Source organism: Nyctereutes procyonoides, unplaced genomic scaffold (genome assembly GCF_905146905.1).
Source record: "Nyctereutes procyonoides isolate TBG_1078 unplaced genomic scaffold, NYPRO_anot_genome, whole genome shotgun sequence".
NCBI classification, from domain to species: Eukaryota; Metazoa; Chordata; class Mammalia; order Carnivora; family Canidae; genus Nyctereutes; species Nyctereutes procyonoides.
In genome coordinates, this window is record NW_026575126.1 from 60,069,540 (window position 1) to 60,088,668 (window position 19,129).

A 19,129-nucleotide genomic window follows, 5' to 3' on the forward strand; every position below is an offset into this window, starting at 1 on the left:
ACTTCCTTCCACCCTGACCAGCAAGGCTCATCATCATCCTGCTTTTAAGCTGTGTTATAACCTGATGCCTAGCTGGGAGGAGGGTGTGAATAACTGGCCTTAAGAAAAATGTGAAAAACATAATGAAATAACTTGGGGACAGCTGGTGTTTACGTCTTCTTTCTCTCCCCTTCTGGAAACAGCCACTTAGTCCCTGGGCCAATTCTTTCGCCTTAAAGGGGTGGGTACAGGTTGTAGACCTGACCAATCCAAGTACCCCAGGCCTCTGGCTTCAGACTGAGCCAGTGAAGTCACTTTAGGACTTTGCTGGCATTCTTGCTGTTGAGGCTGCTGCTAAGATGTAGGCTTAGAGCTGCCAGGAGCCTATGTGTGAGGTGAACCTTCTGAAAATGTTTGAAGCCAAAGCAAAGGGAAGTAGAGGCCAAAAACCTGATGAATTCCTTTAAAGTTTTGGATCCAGTCATGCTCAAAGTCCTTAAAATCATTGAAATTTTTAGTTACACAGCCCAATACTCTTTTTAAACACAAGTAACACTATCACTGCTCACCAAGAATCCTTAATACACACCTTAGACAGAAAGGGTGAGTCCTAGAGTCTGTTAGAATAACCAACAGTTTATTAAAAGCTTGCTGTGGGGCTCTGTGCCAACCCCGTAGCTGGGAGGGGCTCCCATGACTGCCCCCAGGCCTGAGAGCAGCCCCTTCCAAGGTCCTTCCCTTGTTCCCCTGCCCCAGCTCTGATCTCAATTAAAAAAAAAAAAAAAAAGGTAAAGGACAAGACGGCACAGGACGTCAGACAGCAACGGGGGTGGGGAATGGAGAGACCAGGCAACCTGACCCCAAGACCCCATCCTAATCCTTCTTCCTAGGAAGGCCTTTTCTTTCTGTTCTCCCCACCCCAGACCTGCTCTGCCACACCCCAGGTCTGGGGGTGCCTGGCATCCCCAGTCCACGGCCCCATTACAGGGGGTAGTATAGTTCTCTGAATATAATATATCTAGACCCACCCTTCCCCTCCCCCAGGGGACCAGATGAATATTTGACACGCACATCTCCCTCCTTTCCCGAGGCTGTGATGGAGAGAGACCCTGGCACCATGGTGGGGAGGCAGGGGCTCCTGGTCAGCCTTGAGGCATCTATGCCCAAGCTGGCCCTGGGCCACTGGCCAGCCCAAGAAGCTCATGAGATGAGGAAGTCTGAGGGGAGCTGGAGCCAACATCCTGTTCCCCACCCTCGGGTGGGCCTCAAGCTTACAGCCCTCCAGGATCAGGCTCCACCCACCCCTGCCCCTGCCCCCATTCATCTGCTCATCCACCCTACACTTCAGGAATAGAAGTGGGAGGAACCATTGAGGATGTGGGAAGCAACACTGGTGCTCCGGCTCAGAGGCCCAGGCACTGCAGCGGCAGGTGGGCCCACGTTATCACTACCACTGCCCCCCGATGCTGCCCGCCGGAGGGGCTGAGGGCTGTTTCTTAGCAGCAGTAGGGCTCCACCACGGGGTGTCCCACTCTGTGTGGGGGGCCCAAGCCAGTTTGGGGGACCTGGAGGAGCCAGCAGAGAGGGCTGACGCCAGGCTGGGGGGGGCATGCCTGGAGGAGGAGGGCCATGGCTCCAATGTGCCCCTGATCGGGGAACAGGACGGGAAGGCCAGGCAGGGGCAGGGGGTGGAGCAGGATAGCCCTGGGCAGCAGCCTCGGCTGGAATGCCCCCCAGAGCCATACTGGAGAAGCCCAGCCTCATGCTCTCAGCATCGAAAGCCTCGATCTCACGGGCCTGCCGCTCGAGCAAACTCCGGATTCGCTCGGAGCGCCCTGTCTGCAAGGCCAGCAGCTCCTCTTCCACCTGGGACACCCAGAAGAGAAGTTAGCATGTCCAGGGCAGGAAGTGGGGAGCCTGCCCTCCCCAGTGCATCCCAGCGTCAGAACCCCCTTACCCGCTGCTCTAGCAGTGCCCGCCTCAGAGCCACCCTCTGCTCCAGCTCCCGCAGCTCCCGCTCATGCTGACTCTCTGTGCGGATCTTGATCTTGCTCTGGTAGGCATTGAGCAGCTCCAGCTCCTGTTGAAGCTGCTGCCGAAGAGCCTGGAATTCCGCCTCCTGGGTCTCATCAAGCCGCAGCTGGCAAACAGGAAGAACTAATTTTAGGGGCCTCCTCTCCCATCCCCACATTCCTCCCCTGCCCCAGGTAGGCCTGGGCCCTAAGGTTTCAAGAAGCAGCCAGTCTCAACATCTATCAAAATGAAAGGTCGTCATACCCTGTGACACAGCAATTACACTTCCAGGAATTTATCCCCCAGGTATACTTGCACATGTGCTCGAAGGTGTTCACTGAAGCGTTGTAATAGCAAAATACTGGAAACAACCTAAATGTCCACCAATAAGGGATGGGTTAAATATATTATGGTACATCCATACCATGGAAAATTTTACGCTGTTTCAAAAATGAGACAGGTGTACTGACATGGAAAGATGTCCAAGAAATATTAGGTGGAAAAAGAACAGTATGTATAATACAAATCTATTTCTGCTCAAAATTTTATGTAATTTTCCAAATGCACATAGAATGAAAATCTAAAATATAATTACCAAGTTACCTCTGAGAGGTCGGATTGGGTGAGAGAATGGCAACAAATAGGGGCACTTTGACTTTTTACACTATGTGTATTTTTTAGTTGGCCCATTCCAGTGTTGTAGTGTGATCACTCTCAGAGCATCAATCTTCAAAATCCTCCAGAAGTTTAAGTAAATTGGCCCGAGGGCCACAATCATTCTGATTTGCTCTCTGTTAACACATTAAACTAACTCAGGCCCAGGAAAATATAGCCACTTTCCATGGTGGTTCTTGGTAGTCAGGCTGGCTTTGTCAAGACCTTAAGAAAATACTTCAGAGACAATAAAACCATGGCAGAGAATACTAACAGTGGGAGAGTATCCAAGATTCCCCCACGAATAAGAGCCCCATCTTTGCCCACACTACCCCATTCCCACTCTCCATAAGTAAGCCAGGCATACAGACGCCAACCTCCACCATGCTCCCTCCCGGGACCCCAGGCCTCACCGCCTGCGAGCTGAGCATCTCTGAGATGGACTGGTCGTACTGCTCAGCTAGGATCGCCAGCTTGCGGGTCTGCTCTTCCTTGAGCCGCTTAAGGAGGCTCTTGTGCTGAGCTTTTGGCGTGGTCTCCAGCAAGTGTGCCCGCAGGGCCTTGTACTGCCGAGTCTGGATCTTACACGTCTCCTGGAACTGCTTCTTGATCTGCAGCTCCTTAGACTATGCAGTGGATGGACCAAGGGGAGATGGGGGCAAGGGAGAGGAGGAGCAGGAGGAACAACCAGGGAGAGGGGGAGAAGAGAGAGAGAGAAGAGGAGACAGAAGCAGAGACAGGGAGAGGGAGAGAAACAGAAAACATGTTAGACAGAGGGGGCGGGGGGAGCTGTATACAGACAGACATGGAGAGATGGGATTGTGTTGAGAGAGATCAGGAAGATTCTCAATGGGCGAGAGATACAGGGTAAACAAGACAGGTTCCAAGAGCATGTTCAAAGTTGGGTAGACAACTCACAAGAAACAGCAGGAGAGTTCATGGACAGGGAACTGAAAATCTTTAGGGTACTGAGTGCACATGAGCAGCTCTGACCATGCAAAGAGGGAGTAAATACAACCCAGAGACAGAGCCAAGTGAGCAAAGAATGTGCATGGGACTGAGAAAACCGAGTCACACAACACACCCATGGAAGAGAGCAACACAGCTAAGGAAAGACAGAGGAAGTCCCAGGTTCAGCACCTCGGGGTGGGAGGGAGGGAAGGAGGATAAGCTCCGAGCAGAGAAGTGGATAAGGGGTAGCCCCATCTCGGGTCACGTCAGGGAAAGGGGCAAAGGAAGTGGCCGGAAAGGGCCTGACAAGTTCAATGGGCCAGCAGCTGCTACCCTGACCAGATCTCCACCTTCCAGCCCGGCCCCTCATGTACTCAGCTCCCACTCCAGGCCCACAACCACTCCCATTTCCATGGTTCCCCAAAACTCACCACCCCCTACAGTGGAGGGTTTGCAGTCCCATCCCAAGCCCTCTAGGGTAAAACCTAATGCCAGGAGAGAAATTCAGCTCCCAGACAGAAGGGAACCACATAGGGAATGGGTTGGGAGAAAAAGCAGGGTATGAGGGCAAAAGGACCCAGAACCTAAGGACTCTCTGGAAAGAATCCACCAATCAAGGAATTCTGGGACCAAGAAGTTCTGTGGAAGCTCAACAGGGGCTGAGACCTCCCAGCTGGTGGTGGTCATGGCACAATGAAGCTATGAAGGCAGAGAGGATGAGGCTGAGGAGTGAAAGGGATTAAGATAACGTAGATGGGGGTGAAGAGGTCATGGGACTGGGGGCCAAGGGTCCAGATTGGGGGCATACCCGGGAGGCTAGGCGGCAGGACAAAGCAGACAGAGGCAGCCTGGGCCAAAGGTACAGTTCCGCTCAGATATTTTATTTATGTTTGTCTTTTTCTTTTTCTTTTTTTTTTTTTTTGGTGGGGGAAAGGGGACAGGTTGGAAGGGAGACAGAAAAACAAAATCAAAGAGAGAAAAAAAAAAAAAAAACATGACTTCCCACCCACGGCCACCCCTGGCCCCAGGCCTGAGTTGATGAGGGTGAGGATGAGCACACACACAGCGGGAGAACAGCAATAATTTAGGGTGGGAGAGGAGTGTCAGGAGAACACAAAGTGTAACTTCTGGTCTCCATGATGGAGGAGGCTGCCTGTCTAGAGGTCCAAAGGACTGGGGTATGGTGGTGAAGTATACTAAGGAAGGAGGGGTGAGAGGGAGGAGAGAATTGGGACTGGAGAAACCTTACTGAGTAGTGGGAGATAAAGTGCTCAATGCTCTAGATTCAGGCTGAGGAGGAGCTAGAGTTGTTTACCTCCAGGGAGGCAGGGCCCGGGACTGGCGGGTTCGGGATCGCCGCCCAGCTAGAGTTTCAGGCGCTGGCTGGCAAGAGGCAGGGGGTCCTAGCCGGCGCTGGCTGCGTGGCAGCAGCCGGGGGATACGGCTGGGCCTTTCACCCCGGAGCAGGCCCCAGCTGGCCAGTGTGTGGATGGCCCATGGGGGCAAGTGGGAGGCTAAACCCTGGCTGGCCCGTGCCAGGCGCCAGTTCCAGCCCTTGCACAAGGTCCAAAACCTCGACAACAGGACTAGTGGGTGACGGGCAGTGCGGGGATTACCCCGCCGGGGCCCAGGGATAGGCAGACGGCTGCGGAAACCATCCTTATTGGTTTTGGGGTAGAGTGCAAACAGGCCCCGGTCCCCCACAGCCCCACAGCCCTGTAGGGCACGAAAGGCCATGGGTGACAGGCGCAGCAGAGCCCGCAACCAGAGTCGAGAGATACCCCGGCGCATCCGGGGGCCCTGCTCCCGCACCCAATTGCCCCCAGCTGCGAGAGCTGCCAGAGGTAGAGCCAGGCCTGGCCAGGCTAGTAGCCAGGCGGCCCCAAGGCCCAGAGGAACTCCCATAAGGCCACGGCGCCAACTCAGACCCAGGACAGCCCCCAGTGCGGTGCCCTGGGCCAGGAGTAGGAACAGACTGGGGGGCAGGTGCAGAGCTGTACAAAGAAGTAGATAGGAGGCCCCCAGGCCCACCAGCCCCACCTCAAGGGCCAGCAGTGCTGCCTGCAGGCCACCCCCGCCCTGGGCTGCCAGCAGTGGGAGCAGCAGCAGAAGTAGTAGGGGCAGGAGGCCAGAGGAGGATCCTACTGCAAAGGAAAGGCCGGCCAAGAGACCATGGGACAGAAGTCCAGGGAGCTGGCTAGCAGGGCCATGCCTCAGATGTGTTGGAGGGGGCTCAGGGGGGATGTCTGGTGAGGGACAGCCATCTCCAGGATCCCTTGGGGTCCTAATCGGAGCACCCTCTTCCTCTTCCTCCTCCTCCTCAGGGACTGGGGTCAATGCTGGGCCTGGGATCCAGCCAAGCTCAAATTCCTCATCCAGGAGGCTCCCATCCTCCTTTCCCCATAACCTCCACTCCTCGGCTGCCTCCTGGCCTACAATGCTCCTCTCCTGGGGTGCCGGAGATGGGACTCTAAGTTCTTCTATCTCCCCCTCAGGCAGACCCCATACTTCCTCATCAACCAAGCTCCTATGTTTTTGTGGACTGGGACTAGGGGTTCCTGATTCTTCCCCCAATATCCTCTGTTCCTCTGGCTCCAAGGAGGCCCCTTCCTTTCTCAGAATCCTCTCTGGAACTGCTTCCTCCTCCTCTCCCAGAATTCTTTGGTTCAGGAGTGCCTCCTGGCCAGATGAGCAAGGCTGCTCTTCTCTAGGGGTGCCTGTGCTGGGTGGTCCCAGAGCCCCAGGAATGGGGAGCGGGAGGCCCGGGGGACGCTGGCCTGCACGTACTTTGAGGCTCTTGGGCTGCTGGCGAACCTGGGCCGCGTGCTTCTGCCGCAACTCTTGCTCACGCCGCTTGTTGTACTCCAGCTGGTTGCCCAGCTCCGTCTGGTGCTGCAGGCGGGTGAGCTCCGCCCGTGTGCGCTGGACGGCCTGGAGCTGCCGTAGCTCTAGCTCCCGCGTGGCCTCATGCTGCCGTAGCAGCAACGCACACTCCAAGTCCTTCTGGGTCTGCTTCTTGTTCAAATCCTGAGGCAGAAGGGAGGCAGGGCCCCGAGTCTGGTCAGGAAGCCTTGTTGGTGTCAAGAGAACCCCAGGACTCCTTGGCAGAGGGAGCCGAGTGGTTTAAGGGAGTCCAGCTTCTGGCTGGCCTGGGAACATAAGCCTAGGGAGCTATAGCAGGGTCTGACAGGCACAAGGAAATAAGGGGTGTGGAAGAGAAGCCAAGCCATAACACGAAAGAGGGCAAAGGGGGATAGAGTGGCTTACTTCCCGCAGCAGGTCCTGGTCCAGGCTGTGACGAGCCAGCAGCATCTTGCGCTTATACTGGCGACACTGAAGCTCAAAGTACTGGCGCTGCCGCCGTAGCAGCCCTGCCTCCTCCTCCGCCTGGCACTGCTGGAGCTGCTCCTTCTGCCGCAGAAGCCATTCAGCCTTCTCCCGCTTGGGTGTGCTGGGGTTCTCCTGAAGCTCCTGGGCAAGGCAGTGGGAAGGGCAGGGAGTCAGGGCGCCTCGCCCACCAGGCCCTACCCACTGCTGCAGCCCCATCCCACCTCTTTTAGCTGCTCCTTCCGAAGTTTGTAGGTTCGCTTCTGTGCCTCAAGGAGGGCGGCCAGCTCCTTCTTCTGCTGCCCAAGGATATGCTGCTGGAACTTACGCTCCTCTGCCTGGGCAGCTCGAGCCTCCTTCTCACCGATGGCCTGATGCCGACGGGACAGTTTTTCTGCCTCAGCCCCAAAGCCAGCCCGCTGGGCTTCAAGCTCCCGCTGCAGCCTTGCGCTGTGCTCCTCACGTTCACCCCTCAGCCTCGACTCCAAGGCCAGCAGCTGTTTCTGATGCTGTCGTCGCATCCGCTTATAGCCGCTCAGCTGCTCTCGTAGCGCTGAGTCCTGCTCATGCTCTTGGATCTGGCGGCTGACCTGGAACAGGAGAGAGGATGAGAAGTGGGACTCAGTCCTGCCCCATTTCATTAGCACACACGATTTTCATGCTCTATCAGAGAACATGTGTTTCAGACTCATGGGTTTATTTATTTTTTTAAAAAAGATTTTTATTTATTTATTCATGACACACACACACACAGGGAGAGAAAAGCAGGCTCTATGCAGAGAGCCCAACGTGGGACTCGATCCCGGGTCTCCAGGATCACACCCTGGGCTGAAAGCGGCACTAAACCGCTGAGCCACCCCGGCTGCCCACACTCATGGATTTAATTCGCATTTGCTGCTTTCCTCACATGTGGCCCCTCTGAGTCTGCCACCTCCCTGGGATGATGGAGATACAGTCTACTTCACAGATTGGTGAGACCCGCACAGGGCCCAGCACAAAAGTGGAAACAATTCAAATTAGTTCAAAATCAGACATACCTGGGCCCAACTCCCAGCTCGGTCACTTACTAACCATGTGACCTCAAGCAAATTCACAACACGAACCCTCAGTTCCCTCATCTGCTAAATGGGGCAGTAATACCTTTTTGTAGGAAGCTGTGGAGATTAAATGTGATATAGATGTAATAGTATTTAAAACACTCTGACCTAACAAGCATTGGCTTCCTCTCCTAGTGTTTAGCAAACACTAAGGACTCATTCATTACATATAGGATATGGAGCTGGGCCATGAGATGTTGGGATTATCAAGAACACTGGGCCTGGATGTCCCCATCTGAGGTTTGGAACTCAGGCCCCATTGTCAAATGGGCATTAATTCCAACTAGTCCAGGTGGCCAAGTCCCTGGAAGTCACAGACCTTTTTGCACAGCACCACAAAGCACTAAGCATCACAGGATCTAAAGAGCTGTCCTAGCACAATAGTCAACCATAAGCATTAGCCTTAAGAACATATTAGACAAACCAACAGCCTCTAAGAAAATAGATGTTGATGCTTGCAGCTAAGCAAATATATAATCTAAGTGTTTATTAGAAGTATAGATGAAAAACTATGTTTTATGAAAAGCCTATCCATCTTTTCCTGGAAATGGAGAAAAACATCAAAACTTGATTTTAGGAGGAACAACGTCCTGCTTAATTTGAGAACCACCAAAGGTGCCTTGAACAAGCAGTACGTCTGAGTCATAACTGCCTCATATCTCTCAAATGGGCATGTATCCTCTCTTTCCAGAGGAGCCAGAAGGCTGAGATAGAGATACGGGTATGGGCCTGAGAGCTAATCAATGGTAGGGGGCAGACACTGGCCACCATTACTTGCCTTCCAGGGATATAAAATCCAGCACACCTATCATCATGCCATTTAGAAACATCACAGCACAGGGATGTGAAGCACCTGGCTGGCTAGGAGCCTCGGAAAGGCATCCCAGAACATGCTACTTAAGCATGTATAAAATGGAGTGAGAGTTTACACCAAGCTAGGAATACCCACATTGGGCAATATGACCAAAACAGTCTGTTGGGAGAAGAGAGTGGGAAGGATTGAGGAGAGAAAATGGTGAGAGACAGCAACAGAAAGTGAAGGTGGAATCTCAACTTAATCCAGTGCCACGGGGGGTGGGGGTGGGGGATCATCGCAGGAGTTTAGGGCATCCAGGCTCAGGGAAAATGGCTGCACTTACCAGGGAGGCAGTACGGATGGTGGCAAAGTGGTCCCGGTTGCGGCAGTAGGCCCGGCGGCGGGCAGAAGATGTGGTAGAGGTGGGAGCCGGGGCTGCTGGAGGCTGAAGAGGGCCTGGGGTCATCTCTGGCTGGTAGGGGTCATCATACAGGTTGTCAGAACCCTAGAGGAAGGGAAGGTGAAAGGAATGCCCAAGGCTCAGAAGTCACTGGGCCCAAAGGGAGTTCCCTGGAGACCCAACCAGACCTAGAGGAGGAGCAATCACTCTTGGGAGGGAGAGCTGGGGGTCAGCCTCATCACTGTCAGGCCTACTGAGGGTGAGATACATACCGGCAGTCGGTGGATGATGGAACTATGGGAAGTGACCGTGTGCTCCCCCTCCTGCATCATGGCCATCTCTCGGGCTTCGGGCCCTTCCTCTTCTTCCTCTTCCTCTTCTTCCTCCTCTTCCTCCTCCTCATTGTCTGAGGCATCTGCTAGGCTGTTGACTGAACTGCTTTGGCTGGAGGCGCTGATGGACATGCTGGGCACTGAGTGGCTACTCTCTAGACTGGTCAGTGTCCCAGCTCGGTGCATGTAGGGCTCAGCCTCCTGTGGACAGGGTGCAGGCTGTTGGGCAGGGAAGGACAAGGGGTGTGTATTTGGAGGTAGCACAGGGAGACAAAGGGTAGGAAGAGGGATAGGGAAGGTGAGCCAAACAGTTGCTAGGAGGCAAGAACAACAGTGGTACAAAAGGGTGGCATGCTAAGCTGGGTCACCTCCTCTTCCTCTGGGGCCTCAGCACCAGGGCCATTGGGTGCCTCTTGGAACAGTATTTTCTTCATCTTTCGATACTGCAGGTTGTCTAGCTCTCGCACAGCATCCTTGGTCCTCTGGATTAGGTCCATGATGACTGTGGGTGGCCGCTCCCGGAGCACAAAGCGGTGCTGAGGGGAGAGAATGCTGAGGCCTGCTGCCAAGCACCTCACCCCTGCATGTCCCATGGACCCTGGAGTTCCCTCTACCCTGAGATACTTCCCTGGGGCCCATGCCCACTAGGAGCTAATGCTAGTTTTGTCCTAACCCTTGCTCCCACATTAACTTTCACCACCCAATCACTACTCCCCAGCCAGGCTCATGTTCCTCCAGGCACAGTTGACAGACAAGAACAGTCAAGAGATCTGGATTGTAGTCCAGGTCCTCCATCAAAGTGCTGTGTGCTCCTGGACACGTCATGAGGCCTCTTAGGACCTCATAAAGTATCCCACAATTATAAAACAAGGAGATCAAATTAGACTGTCTACATCAGTTCCCAACTCATTTGGCTCCCATGGATCTGTGAAGGGAATGCAGGCCCCTCTACTCTCCCCTTTGAGAACTCAAAACACACCTAAGGGAAATCATACATTTACCCATGACAAGGCTACACAGGCTTTTGGCTTGAATTACATCAGATCAGTGTGGTAACCCTGGTTATCGCACGCAGACCAGAAGCTCTGGCTGGCAATTATATACATCTTTGATTAATAAAAGATGGGAAAACAAATGATTACTTAATAAATAAATAAAGGCAGTCTAGTAGACAAAATCTTGCAAAACACAGGGAGTCCACTGGGCACTGGGAAGGGGGGTGGGAATTCATAAATGAAGTTCTTGGTGGAGAAAGAATTAGGAATCACTAATTTCACTGAGGGGTTTTTGTGGTTCTAACAGGCAACAATTCTAGAATACTAGGCTAGTGAGCCCTTACCTTCAGAAGAACCTCTGAGGTTGGTCTATCTTGAGGGATTTTCTGAAGACAGGAGTCAACAAAATTCCGGAAGTACTCAGACCTAGAAGTCATGGGAGGAAAAGGGAGGAGTGGGGAGGGTATGAGCCAGACACCCTTACCCTATATAGCCTAACCCCTGGGCCCAGGAATCCCGGTCCTCACCAGTGTCCTGACTGGAGCACGGGGGACTCGTTCTGTGCAATGTGGTATAAGGCACTCATTGCATTCATGTTAAACAGCGGTGGTTTCCGTTCCGCTACAGAAAAAAAGTCAATAGGGAGAAGGTGAGAGGGGGAAGGTGGGCAGAGGAGGCTGGAATGGAAATCAAGATTTGGGTCCATATTCCAGCTCCCTGACTTCCTCATTGCAAGACTCTGACCAGTATTCATAATCTCAATTAATTCCCTCTATAAAATATAACACCCATCCTTTCCCTGGCACACGGTAGACCAGGGATCAAAGAAAACAACATATGCATGAGCACCTAAGAAGGCAGAAGAAAGCATATTCATCAGCCCACCTAACAGTTATTAGGTGCCAAAAAAGAGCAAAAAAACTTGCTAAGTATTATGGGGAAGGTAAAGAAAAACAAGAGACCAGGCCCTGTCCTCAAGAAACTTCCAGTCTAACAGGGAAGATTACACACATCTGAACAAGTCTATCAGGTTTCCTCTATAAGGAGACAGAAAAATGGCTGGAAGCTGGCTGTGCCTGCTGGGTCTTCCAGCTGGTACATGTGTAGGGGATTAGGGCAGATCTTCTGGAAAAAGGGATATTGGAGCTAGGCCTCAGATTGTAAGTTACAAACTAGAAGCTCCCTGTGGCCCAGACAAATGTCTTGTGTTGTTTATGTTTTTTGGCCTAAACAGTGATTTTTTAAAATATTTTTTTCTTTATTTATTTATGATAGTCACACAGAGAGAGAGAGAGAGAGAGAGAGAGAAAGGCAGAGACACAGGCAGAGGGAGAAGCAGGCTCCATGCACCGGGAGCCCGACGTGGGACTCGATCCCGGGTCTCCAGGATCACGCCCTGGGCCAAAGGCAGGCGCCAAACCACTGCGCCACCCAGGGATCCCCTAAACAGTGATTTTTAAATTCAATTCCAACCTAACAAATTAATAATAATCTAAATTTCCAGTTTCTCCTAAAAAATTAGATCTGGTGAAAAGGAGCCAACATTCCTGCATAATGATGGGCTAGAGCTAAGCAATAGCAATCTGCAGTTTGCCATAGCCTTCTCCATACTGTTTTCTCTGATATGGATTATCAGCTGCCATTTATAATCAGGATTGATGGTTTCTTCAATAGTAGAGAAATAGTTCTCTGTGTTCATGTCTCTACCAAAAACTGGGAATAAAAAGAACAGCTCTCAATTTTTCTTATACCTGGCCTACTTCACATATTTGTGCCTGGCTGTGGCCACAAATGACAAATGAAGACATGTGGAGATGGAGGGAAAGGGTGTGCCCAAATCTTGGACTTTGGGCAAAAGACACAATACAAACCAAGGCAAGAAAGTGGAAAAGTTCATGGCACACTCAAGGTGTGGTGCTCATGAAGGGGAGAGCCAACCTTTAGGAAGCAGAGCTTGGTAGGAGGAAGGGTTGGGATGGTGTCAGTCTTGAAGGCAGTGGGGAGCACTAATGGCTTTGAGGAAGGAAGCGAAGCAACAGCACCCAGCTAGGGCAGATCTCTCTGACATAAGAGAGTCTGGAGGAAAGAAGAAACTAGTGGGATAGGACAAATTACTGCAGGAAGTTGTTGTTAAGAGGAGCTAAAGGCATCTCTTTTTTGGGCAACTATCTACCTGGCACTATGTTGAAGGCTTTACAAACATTACCTCACAAATAGTTGTTTCAGTAGTGTAAGCCGGCAGACACGAGAACCTTGACAGGGCTCCAAGGCCTCATGAACTCACTTCAGCCTAACTCTCTGGCCTTCTCACTCACTGCTTTTTACACGTCATTACCTGCAATATTTCAAACAACTGAAGCTAGTATCAGCTCCCCATGCCTGCTTTTCCCTATAGTCTTCATACAGCTACTATTTGTCTTATGATTCTGCTTAGACCTCTCTGCTATAAGGAGATTGTCCTCAGCCCCTGAACTAGGTCAAGTCCCTTGTTTTATGGTTGTACTGTTCCTGTAACTTCTCCATTCGGCTTCTATCACACTGAGAGAAAACATGCCTATTTCCTCAACTAGAATGTAAATTCCACAAGAGCAAGAACCTTGTTCACTGCTATAACCCCCAAATCTCCTAGCATAGCATGGCACACAGTAGGCACTCAAAAAATATGTAGAACTAGAGTAGTGAACAGGAAGAGAAGAATGCTCCAAAATCTTCAGCTCTAAGAGCTGGTAGGATTTGACAGCTGCCTGAATTGCGGATCAAGGGCAGAGTCAAAATGGACAAGAAGCTTGAGGATGAGATGGTATAGACATGGTAAGAGAAAGAGAAATGAGAAAAAACAGGAGGAAGGAACGGAGAATATCATCCTTACCCAGCTCGATGCAGGTTATCCCCAAGGACCAGACATCCACCTTGCCATCATACTGCCCCTCATCCATTGCCAGGATCACCTCCGGTGCCATCCTGGGAGAAAGGTCAGGAGAAAAAGGCTGATCATCCACCCACTCTGCCAACTCCTGCTCCCAACATCCTGGGCACTCTCTCCACTCACCCCTACTCACCAGTACGGGGTGCCCACAAAGGAGTTGGCAGGTGCCATGATAGATGCGGAGCCAAAATCCCCCAGCTTCACCAAGCCTGGCTCTGATAGCAAGATGTTTCCAGCCTTCACATCCCTGCCAGAGACAAAGCACAGGGATAAGGCATGCATCTGAGGAAGGGTGGACAGGGGCTTTAGCACCAAGTTTCCAAGAAGGTCATAGCCCAGCTGAATGAGGAATGATGTAGAGTGCACCCCCTCCCAGCCATCGTCAGTGCAGCTTGTACCTATGGATCATGTTGTGGGAGTGCAGATAAGCCAGGCCCTGAAGGGCCCCGTGGGTCACAGCTGCAATCTCCACCTCCTGAAGAGGCTTCTTGTGCACTGGGGAGCGAGGGAAAAACATCAAACTGAATGGAATCCAAGGGTAGGACTGGAACAAACTCCTGTGGTCCCTTCCCCTACAGTTTCTTTGCTCTTCTCCCTTCTCCCACTTGTTGGCCAGAACCACTTACCTTCTAGAAGGTCAGAAGCTGAGCCCAGGCAATACTCCATCACGAGCTAAGAAAGGGTGAAGGGTCAGAGATCAGCATATCTGGCCACTCCTTGCCCCATCTGCCTCGGGCAGGGAGCCAGAGAGCTTCTTTGCCTATCCTTCACTCAGGTACTGTCCCCCTGCCCCCCACCCCTGGAAGGCTGGTGGTGGTAAAGACAGAGGAAGGACAACTAAGAACACGAAGTAGTCATGGGAGAGTCCAGAGAGTCAGCACCACCTCTAAAAACAGCCCAAGACACCACCACTCCCCCATCTGAATCCCTTCAAAGCCCAATACTATCTCCATTTTGTCCAGCCCATATGGCCCTTTCCAACTTCTAACAGTTTATGCCACTTCAAACTAGCCTCTCCTTTTAGACAGCCATTGCTGTTCATGGGTTTGTCTGAGGACTCAAGAAGTTGGAGGAAACTTCCTTCTTTCCAAGGTCCCTATAATGACACGTGGAATAGGGCCTGCCTAAGAGACTGGACCAGGACAAGGATGGGGGCAGAGACCAGGTCAGTCAGGATGCTAGCTCACCCAAGCCGTGTGCTCCCTCAGGTAACAGCCCCGGTACTGAATGGTATTGGGGTGCCGGAGTTTCTGCAGGAACCGCACCTCCTTGATGATGTCCTGCCACTTCTAAGAGGAGGTCAGGGGAGGAGAGGCTTACTCAGCCTGAACATTGAGACTGGGGTCCCCCACCCTGCCCCCCACCAGTCTTGTCAAACCTGACACACCTCATTTGACTGCTTCCCACTGTAGGACATCTTCTTGATGGCCACCACCTCACTATTCCGGACATCTCGGGCCTAGAAGACCAGACCAGAAGGTGGTGAAGGCCCCTGGTGAGAACTGAGCAGCAGGAAGACTTGTTGGCCCAACAGGAGAGGGCAGGAAAGGCTGGTGTGGTACAGCAGTGTAGAGGGCTGTTTGGAGGTCCACAGCGTGAAGAATGCAGTGCCCATCCCTACCCCATTTTCCTAAGCCCCAACTCACAAAGTATACGGCTCCAAAACTGCCATGGCCAATTTCCCGGAGATCAGAGAAGAGCTTTTCAGGGTCATCCTTGAAGAAGAGCTCAGCCACATCAGGGTCCTTCAGGCTCCCGGCCCGGCCCCCAGCTGGCATGATGGCCCCTGGGGGCCCTGAGAGTGAGGTCTGACCTGCAGAATGAAAAGGGGGACCCTTAGAGCAAAGATGGGACTCTCAGAGAGAGAGGAAGGGGCCTCTCAAGTTTCTGCATTCTCCTCCCCTAGTTCCCTGATGAGGGGGAGGCACCGCCAAGGAAGGGCAGGGGGGAGATCAGAACATCAAAGCTCCAAAAAAATGAAGTTGCCCTGGCAACCAGAGCACGGGGGCCGGGTCCCTGGAGTCCCTAAAACTGCTAGGAAGACTGAGAGCTAAGCATCCTCACCACCCCCCAGCCCTCAGTAAGATCCATTTCGCTACAACCCTCACTTCTCCCAAGAATAAAAGATCCCGCCTCTCAGCCAGAACCCCAGATTCCCAAGTGTCCTGTCCCACAAGTCCCATACCCCAAATATTTCCAGGCACCTTCCTGTTCCCCTTGGCGTCGAGGCCCCCTCCTCCCTCAACCTCTCACACCCTGGAAGAGAGCAGGAAACAGCCAGGCCGGAGGCAGTGGAAATCCGGCCATTGTTAGAAGTGGGTACTGGCCCAGAAGGGCCAGAAGACTTGCTCTCAAAAAGGGCCTGGGACAGGGAGGAGACCTAGACCGGGATGGACAGGGATAGAAACTGTCTTTCAGGCCTCTCTGTGATCTAGGATGCCTTATTTGCCCAGTCCAATTGCATACGCCATCACGCACAAGTACAGAATATTTGCAGTGTACGAATAACATTTATTAAGCATGTACAGTAAGCACCTTACATGGATCTCTCTCATTCAATCCTTACCGCAACCTTATGAAGTATTACTATTACCCCATCTTGCAGATAAAGAAGTAGGCTCAGAAAAGTTAAGTGACTTGCCCTGGTCCTCTACTGCTATGCTTTTAGAACAGCCCTGTGAGTAGGGCTAGATAGTGATCACCATTTCACAGATGAGGTGACTGAGGCATAGAAAGAAAGCAGGATTTCTCTGTGGTCAGAGAATAGGATCTTCTCTCAAGTCAGGTCAGTGTGCTTATTACTATCTTAGCAGCTCACCTCAAGCTCATCACCCTCCTCCAAGAAGCCTCCCTTGACCATTCCAGCCTTTGGGGAGAGCTCCTAGAGCACCCAGACCAAAACCCAGAGAAAGCTCCTGCAGTACAAGGGAGTCAGGGACCCCGCCCCTACCCCCAGGGAATTCCAGGCCAGGCTCCTGGCTAAGCACTTGTTGGAATTTAGGCACAAAAGAGCCTTCAGCAGAGTTGGACTCCCAGGGCAGAGTTCTAGTTCTTTTAAAGCACCTAACAATTTAGCATGTAATTATATTCTGTCGTGCATTGTTTCCTGTTGTGTTGTTAATTTTGTCTCCTTAGCTCAACTGGAAGTTGGAAGGCAAGAAGTAAGCCTGACTCTCCGGTGGGCCCCCAGGGTGCAGAGGGCTCAGAATAGCCTAGGAGATTGATTGATTGCCCTCAGCCAAGCCCTCAGCAGCTCCCAAGCTGCTCAAAAACAGGCCCCTCTCTCCATTCTCATGCCAGCCACCCTGCCAAGCACCCCTCACCCCATCACACACCCACACACAAAGGCAGGTGCTTACAACTTGTTAAAGCAATCTTCTTGACCTCTTTACCTGCACCCAGCCCAGAATGCCAACCCAGGACCCCATGCCACATGTAAGAGATGCCAACAAAACATCACAAGAGGCCTCTTCTTCAAATAATGAACATTTGCAATTATCAAGGTCTGTGCTAAATCACAGCGGCCTTCTAAAATGGACAATATCACCACTCACCAAAATGAATATCGCCATTCTTCAGATGAGGAAACCCAAGTCTGTCTGTCCCTAAGCTACACTACCAGTACACCTCATCAGCAACATACAACAACAGGGTTTTGAGTAAGTTCCTTATACTTGGTCTTCTCTTTGGTAAAATGGATTATAGCATAGGGCTGTTTTGAGATTTTTTAAATGAGATCTCATACCTAGGAGCACTATGCAGACACTTAGCATACGGTTTTTTATCCTTCCCTGCCTCCAGGGTCACCACAAAAGGATTTAATACTTTGGGGATCATCCTACCCCAGCAGCTTGGCTTTAACTGTGAAGAGACACCACGGCTATCATTTTGTCAAAAGAGCCCTCTCAGGAACCCAGGCCAAAGAAGGGGATCAGGGTAAAGATGAAGGTCACAGTAGAGAGAAAAATCCATGAGACAGAAGACAGGAACCAGAGCCTCCCATCAGGAAAAGCTTCTGAGTATAGCCCTCCTAAAAAGAAAGCTCTTCTCCCCCTCATTCTTAAATCTTACCCCAACTCATTCTCCTCTGGATCCCTGGCCAAGAAGAGAGGTCAAGAGACAAGCATGGAGCAGGGGGGCAAAACTTGATCAAGAACCTGGGTTCCTGATTCTGTCATTGTGTGACCTTGGGGAACCTCTCTGAGCCTCAATATTCTCAACTGTAAAATGGGAAGACAGCAATAAAAGAGGCCCCCACAGGATGAATGGGGGGGGGTCACATGAGAGAACAAATGTAAAGCACTTTGTAAATGACAGATCACTTGACAAATGTATGAGATTACACCATCAGCAAGATGTTGGAAGGTAACGATATAGCTGAGGAAAATATTGCCAGGCATTCCCGAACACAAATACACACACACACTTACTTCCTTGAAAGGACAAGAAATCACTCAGACCATTCCTAAAAAACACTAAGTGGACCCACCACGGAGATCAAAGGCAAAGGAATCAACACCCCAAAGCAATCCAGAGAAAGGTGTATAGTCATGGAGAACAGGTAGCTGTGAGGGGCAAAGTGAACCTGGGAGAAGACCAGAAGAGTGCAAACCCATCTGATTAGCTCAAGCACTCTAGGGCGTGACCCCCATGACATCAAAGACCCTGTCACCTGAGGTCCCCCATCAGACAGATATAATGAAGAGGAACAAGGTGGCTGCAGAAGGCCAAAGGCTGACCACTAGCCCACTGGGCTTCATCCTGAGGAGAGGGCCTGCCCAGGCTCGGTTCCTCAAAAACGAGCACCCTTTCTCCTTAATGCTAGACACAGGGACCCGCGCCCCTGCACCCCGTGTCTCACCTGGTAGGGGTCACTATGGTGCCCCAGCGCTTCCGCCTCCTCCTGGGGTCCTCCAGCGGCTCTGCCAAGCAGGGAGAGGGGCAAGGAGACCTTTCCCCTTGCCACCTCTTCCTCGGCTTTCGCCCTTCCTGAGGGGCGGGCCCGGGAAGCCTCCCCTGGAGGGGAGGGGGTGACAACCTGATCTGACCTCGCGGTCCAGTCCTCCTCCTCCTCGAGGGCGACAATTGCTGAATCCCGGATTTCTGGTTGTGGGGCCTGAACCCCAGATATTTGGACGAAGGGAGGCTGAATTTGGTATCGGAACGCGGGGGCCTGAACCCCGGATACTGGTGCACACACGGGCCTGAACCCCAAATATTTGAAATCCTATGAAATAGAGCCCCAGGTTTAGAGAGGTTGGGACCCGGGTCCTGGATATGTGGAGTCTGAGGGGCTGATACCCGGATATTTGAGAAGCGAGGGGTCAAGCCCGGAAATTCGCGACCGAAGGGCCTGAGCCCCAGGTCCTCGGCCCCCGACAGGGGGCCCACCCCGAGGACGTCCGGCCGCACGGCCCCTCTCACGCCGGGGTCCGAGGGTGACAGCCCTCACTCCCGCCCCGGCCTCCTCCCTTTTCCCTTCTCTCTCCTGAGGGCAGCTGAAAGATTGTAGCTAAGGGCGGTCCCCGCGCCTTCTCTCCCTGTCCGCTTCTCAGTCTCAGTCTCTCTCCGCACCACAGCCCCGATCTCGTCCCGGTCTCCCTCTCCCTCTTCCTCCCAATTCCAAGATGGAGACCGGGCGGGAGCGCGCAGGCGCGGT

General features: G+C 52.3%; 1 protein-coding gene across 6 annotated transcripts; it reads right to left on the reverse strand.

Moving 5' to 3' along the window:
* Positions 1-595: 595 nt before the first annotated feature.
* Positions 596-19,111, reverse strand: TAOK2 (TAO kinase 2). 6 transcript variants are annotated; one of them, XM_055339351.1, is made up of 19 exons: positions 18,332-19,109; positions 15,117-15,283; positions 14,858-14,929; positions 14,658-14,759; positions 14,097-14,142; positions 13,869-13,965; positions 13,604-13,717; positions 13,414-13,505; positions 11,072-11,165; positions 10,889-10,970; positions 9,918-10,085; positions 9,490-9,750; positions 9,161-9,322; positions 7,149-7,514; positions 6,865-7,068; positions 6,385-6,624; positions 3,060-3,272; positions 1,937-2,119; positions 596-1,845 (listed from the first exon to the last, which is right to left on the reverse strand). In XM_055339351.1, exons 2-19 carry the CDS (start codon positions 15,246-15,248, stop codon positions 1,324-1,326), a joined length of 3,150 nt encoding a protein of 1,049 aa, XP_055195326.1. In that variant the 5' UTR covers positions 15,249-15,283; positions 18,332-19,109; the 3' UTR covers positions 596-1,323. The 6 variants fall into 6 exon arrangements, with proteins under 6 accessions (XP_055195326.1, XP_055195325.1, XP_055195327.1 ...); XM_055339350.1 differs by having other exon boundaries at positions 9,490-9,768; XM_055339353.1 differs by lacking the exon at positions 596-1,845 and adding an exon at positions 2,257-2,364 and having other exon boundaries at positions 1,991-2,119; positions 9,490-9,768.
* Between the last annotated feature and the right edge of the window lie 18 nt (positions 19,112-19,129).

Bases quoted from the DNA above. Each gene is read 5' to 3' on its own strand.
- TAOK2 (XM_055339348.1), bottom strand. From the start codon at position 15,248: ATGCCAGCTGGGGGCCGGGCCGGGAGCCTGAAGGACCCTGATGTGGCT. The intron at 13,506-13,603 runs GTGAGTAGGGGT...CCTTTCTCCCAG, and splicing joins TTTGTGGGCACCCCGTACTG to GATGGCACCGGAGGTGATCC. The intron at 6,625-6,864 runs GTAAGCCACTCT...CTTCTGCCTCAG, and splicing joins ACCAGGACCTGCTGCGGGAA to GATTTGAACAAGAAGCAGAC.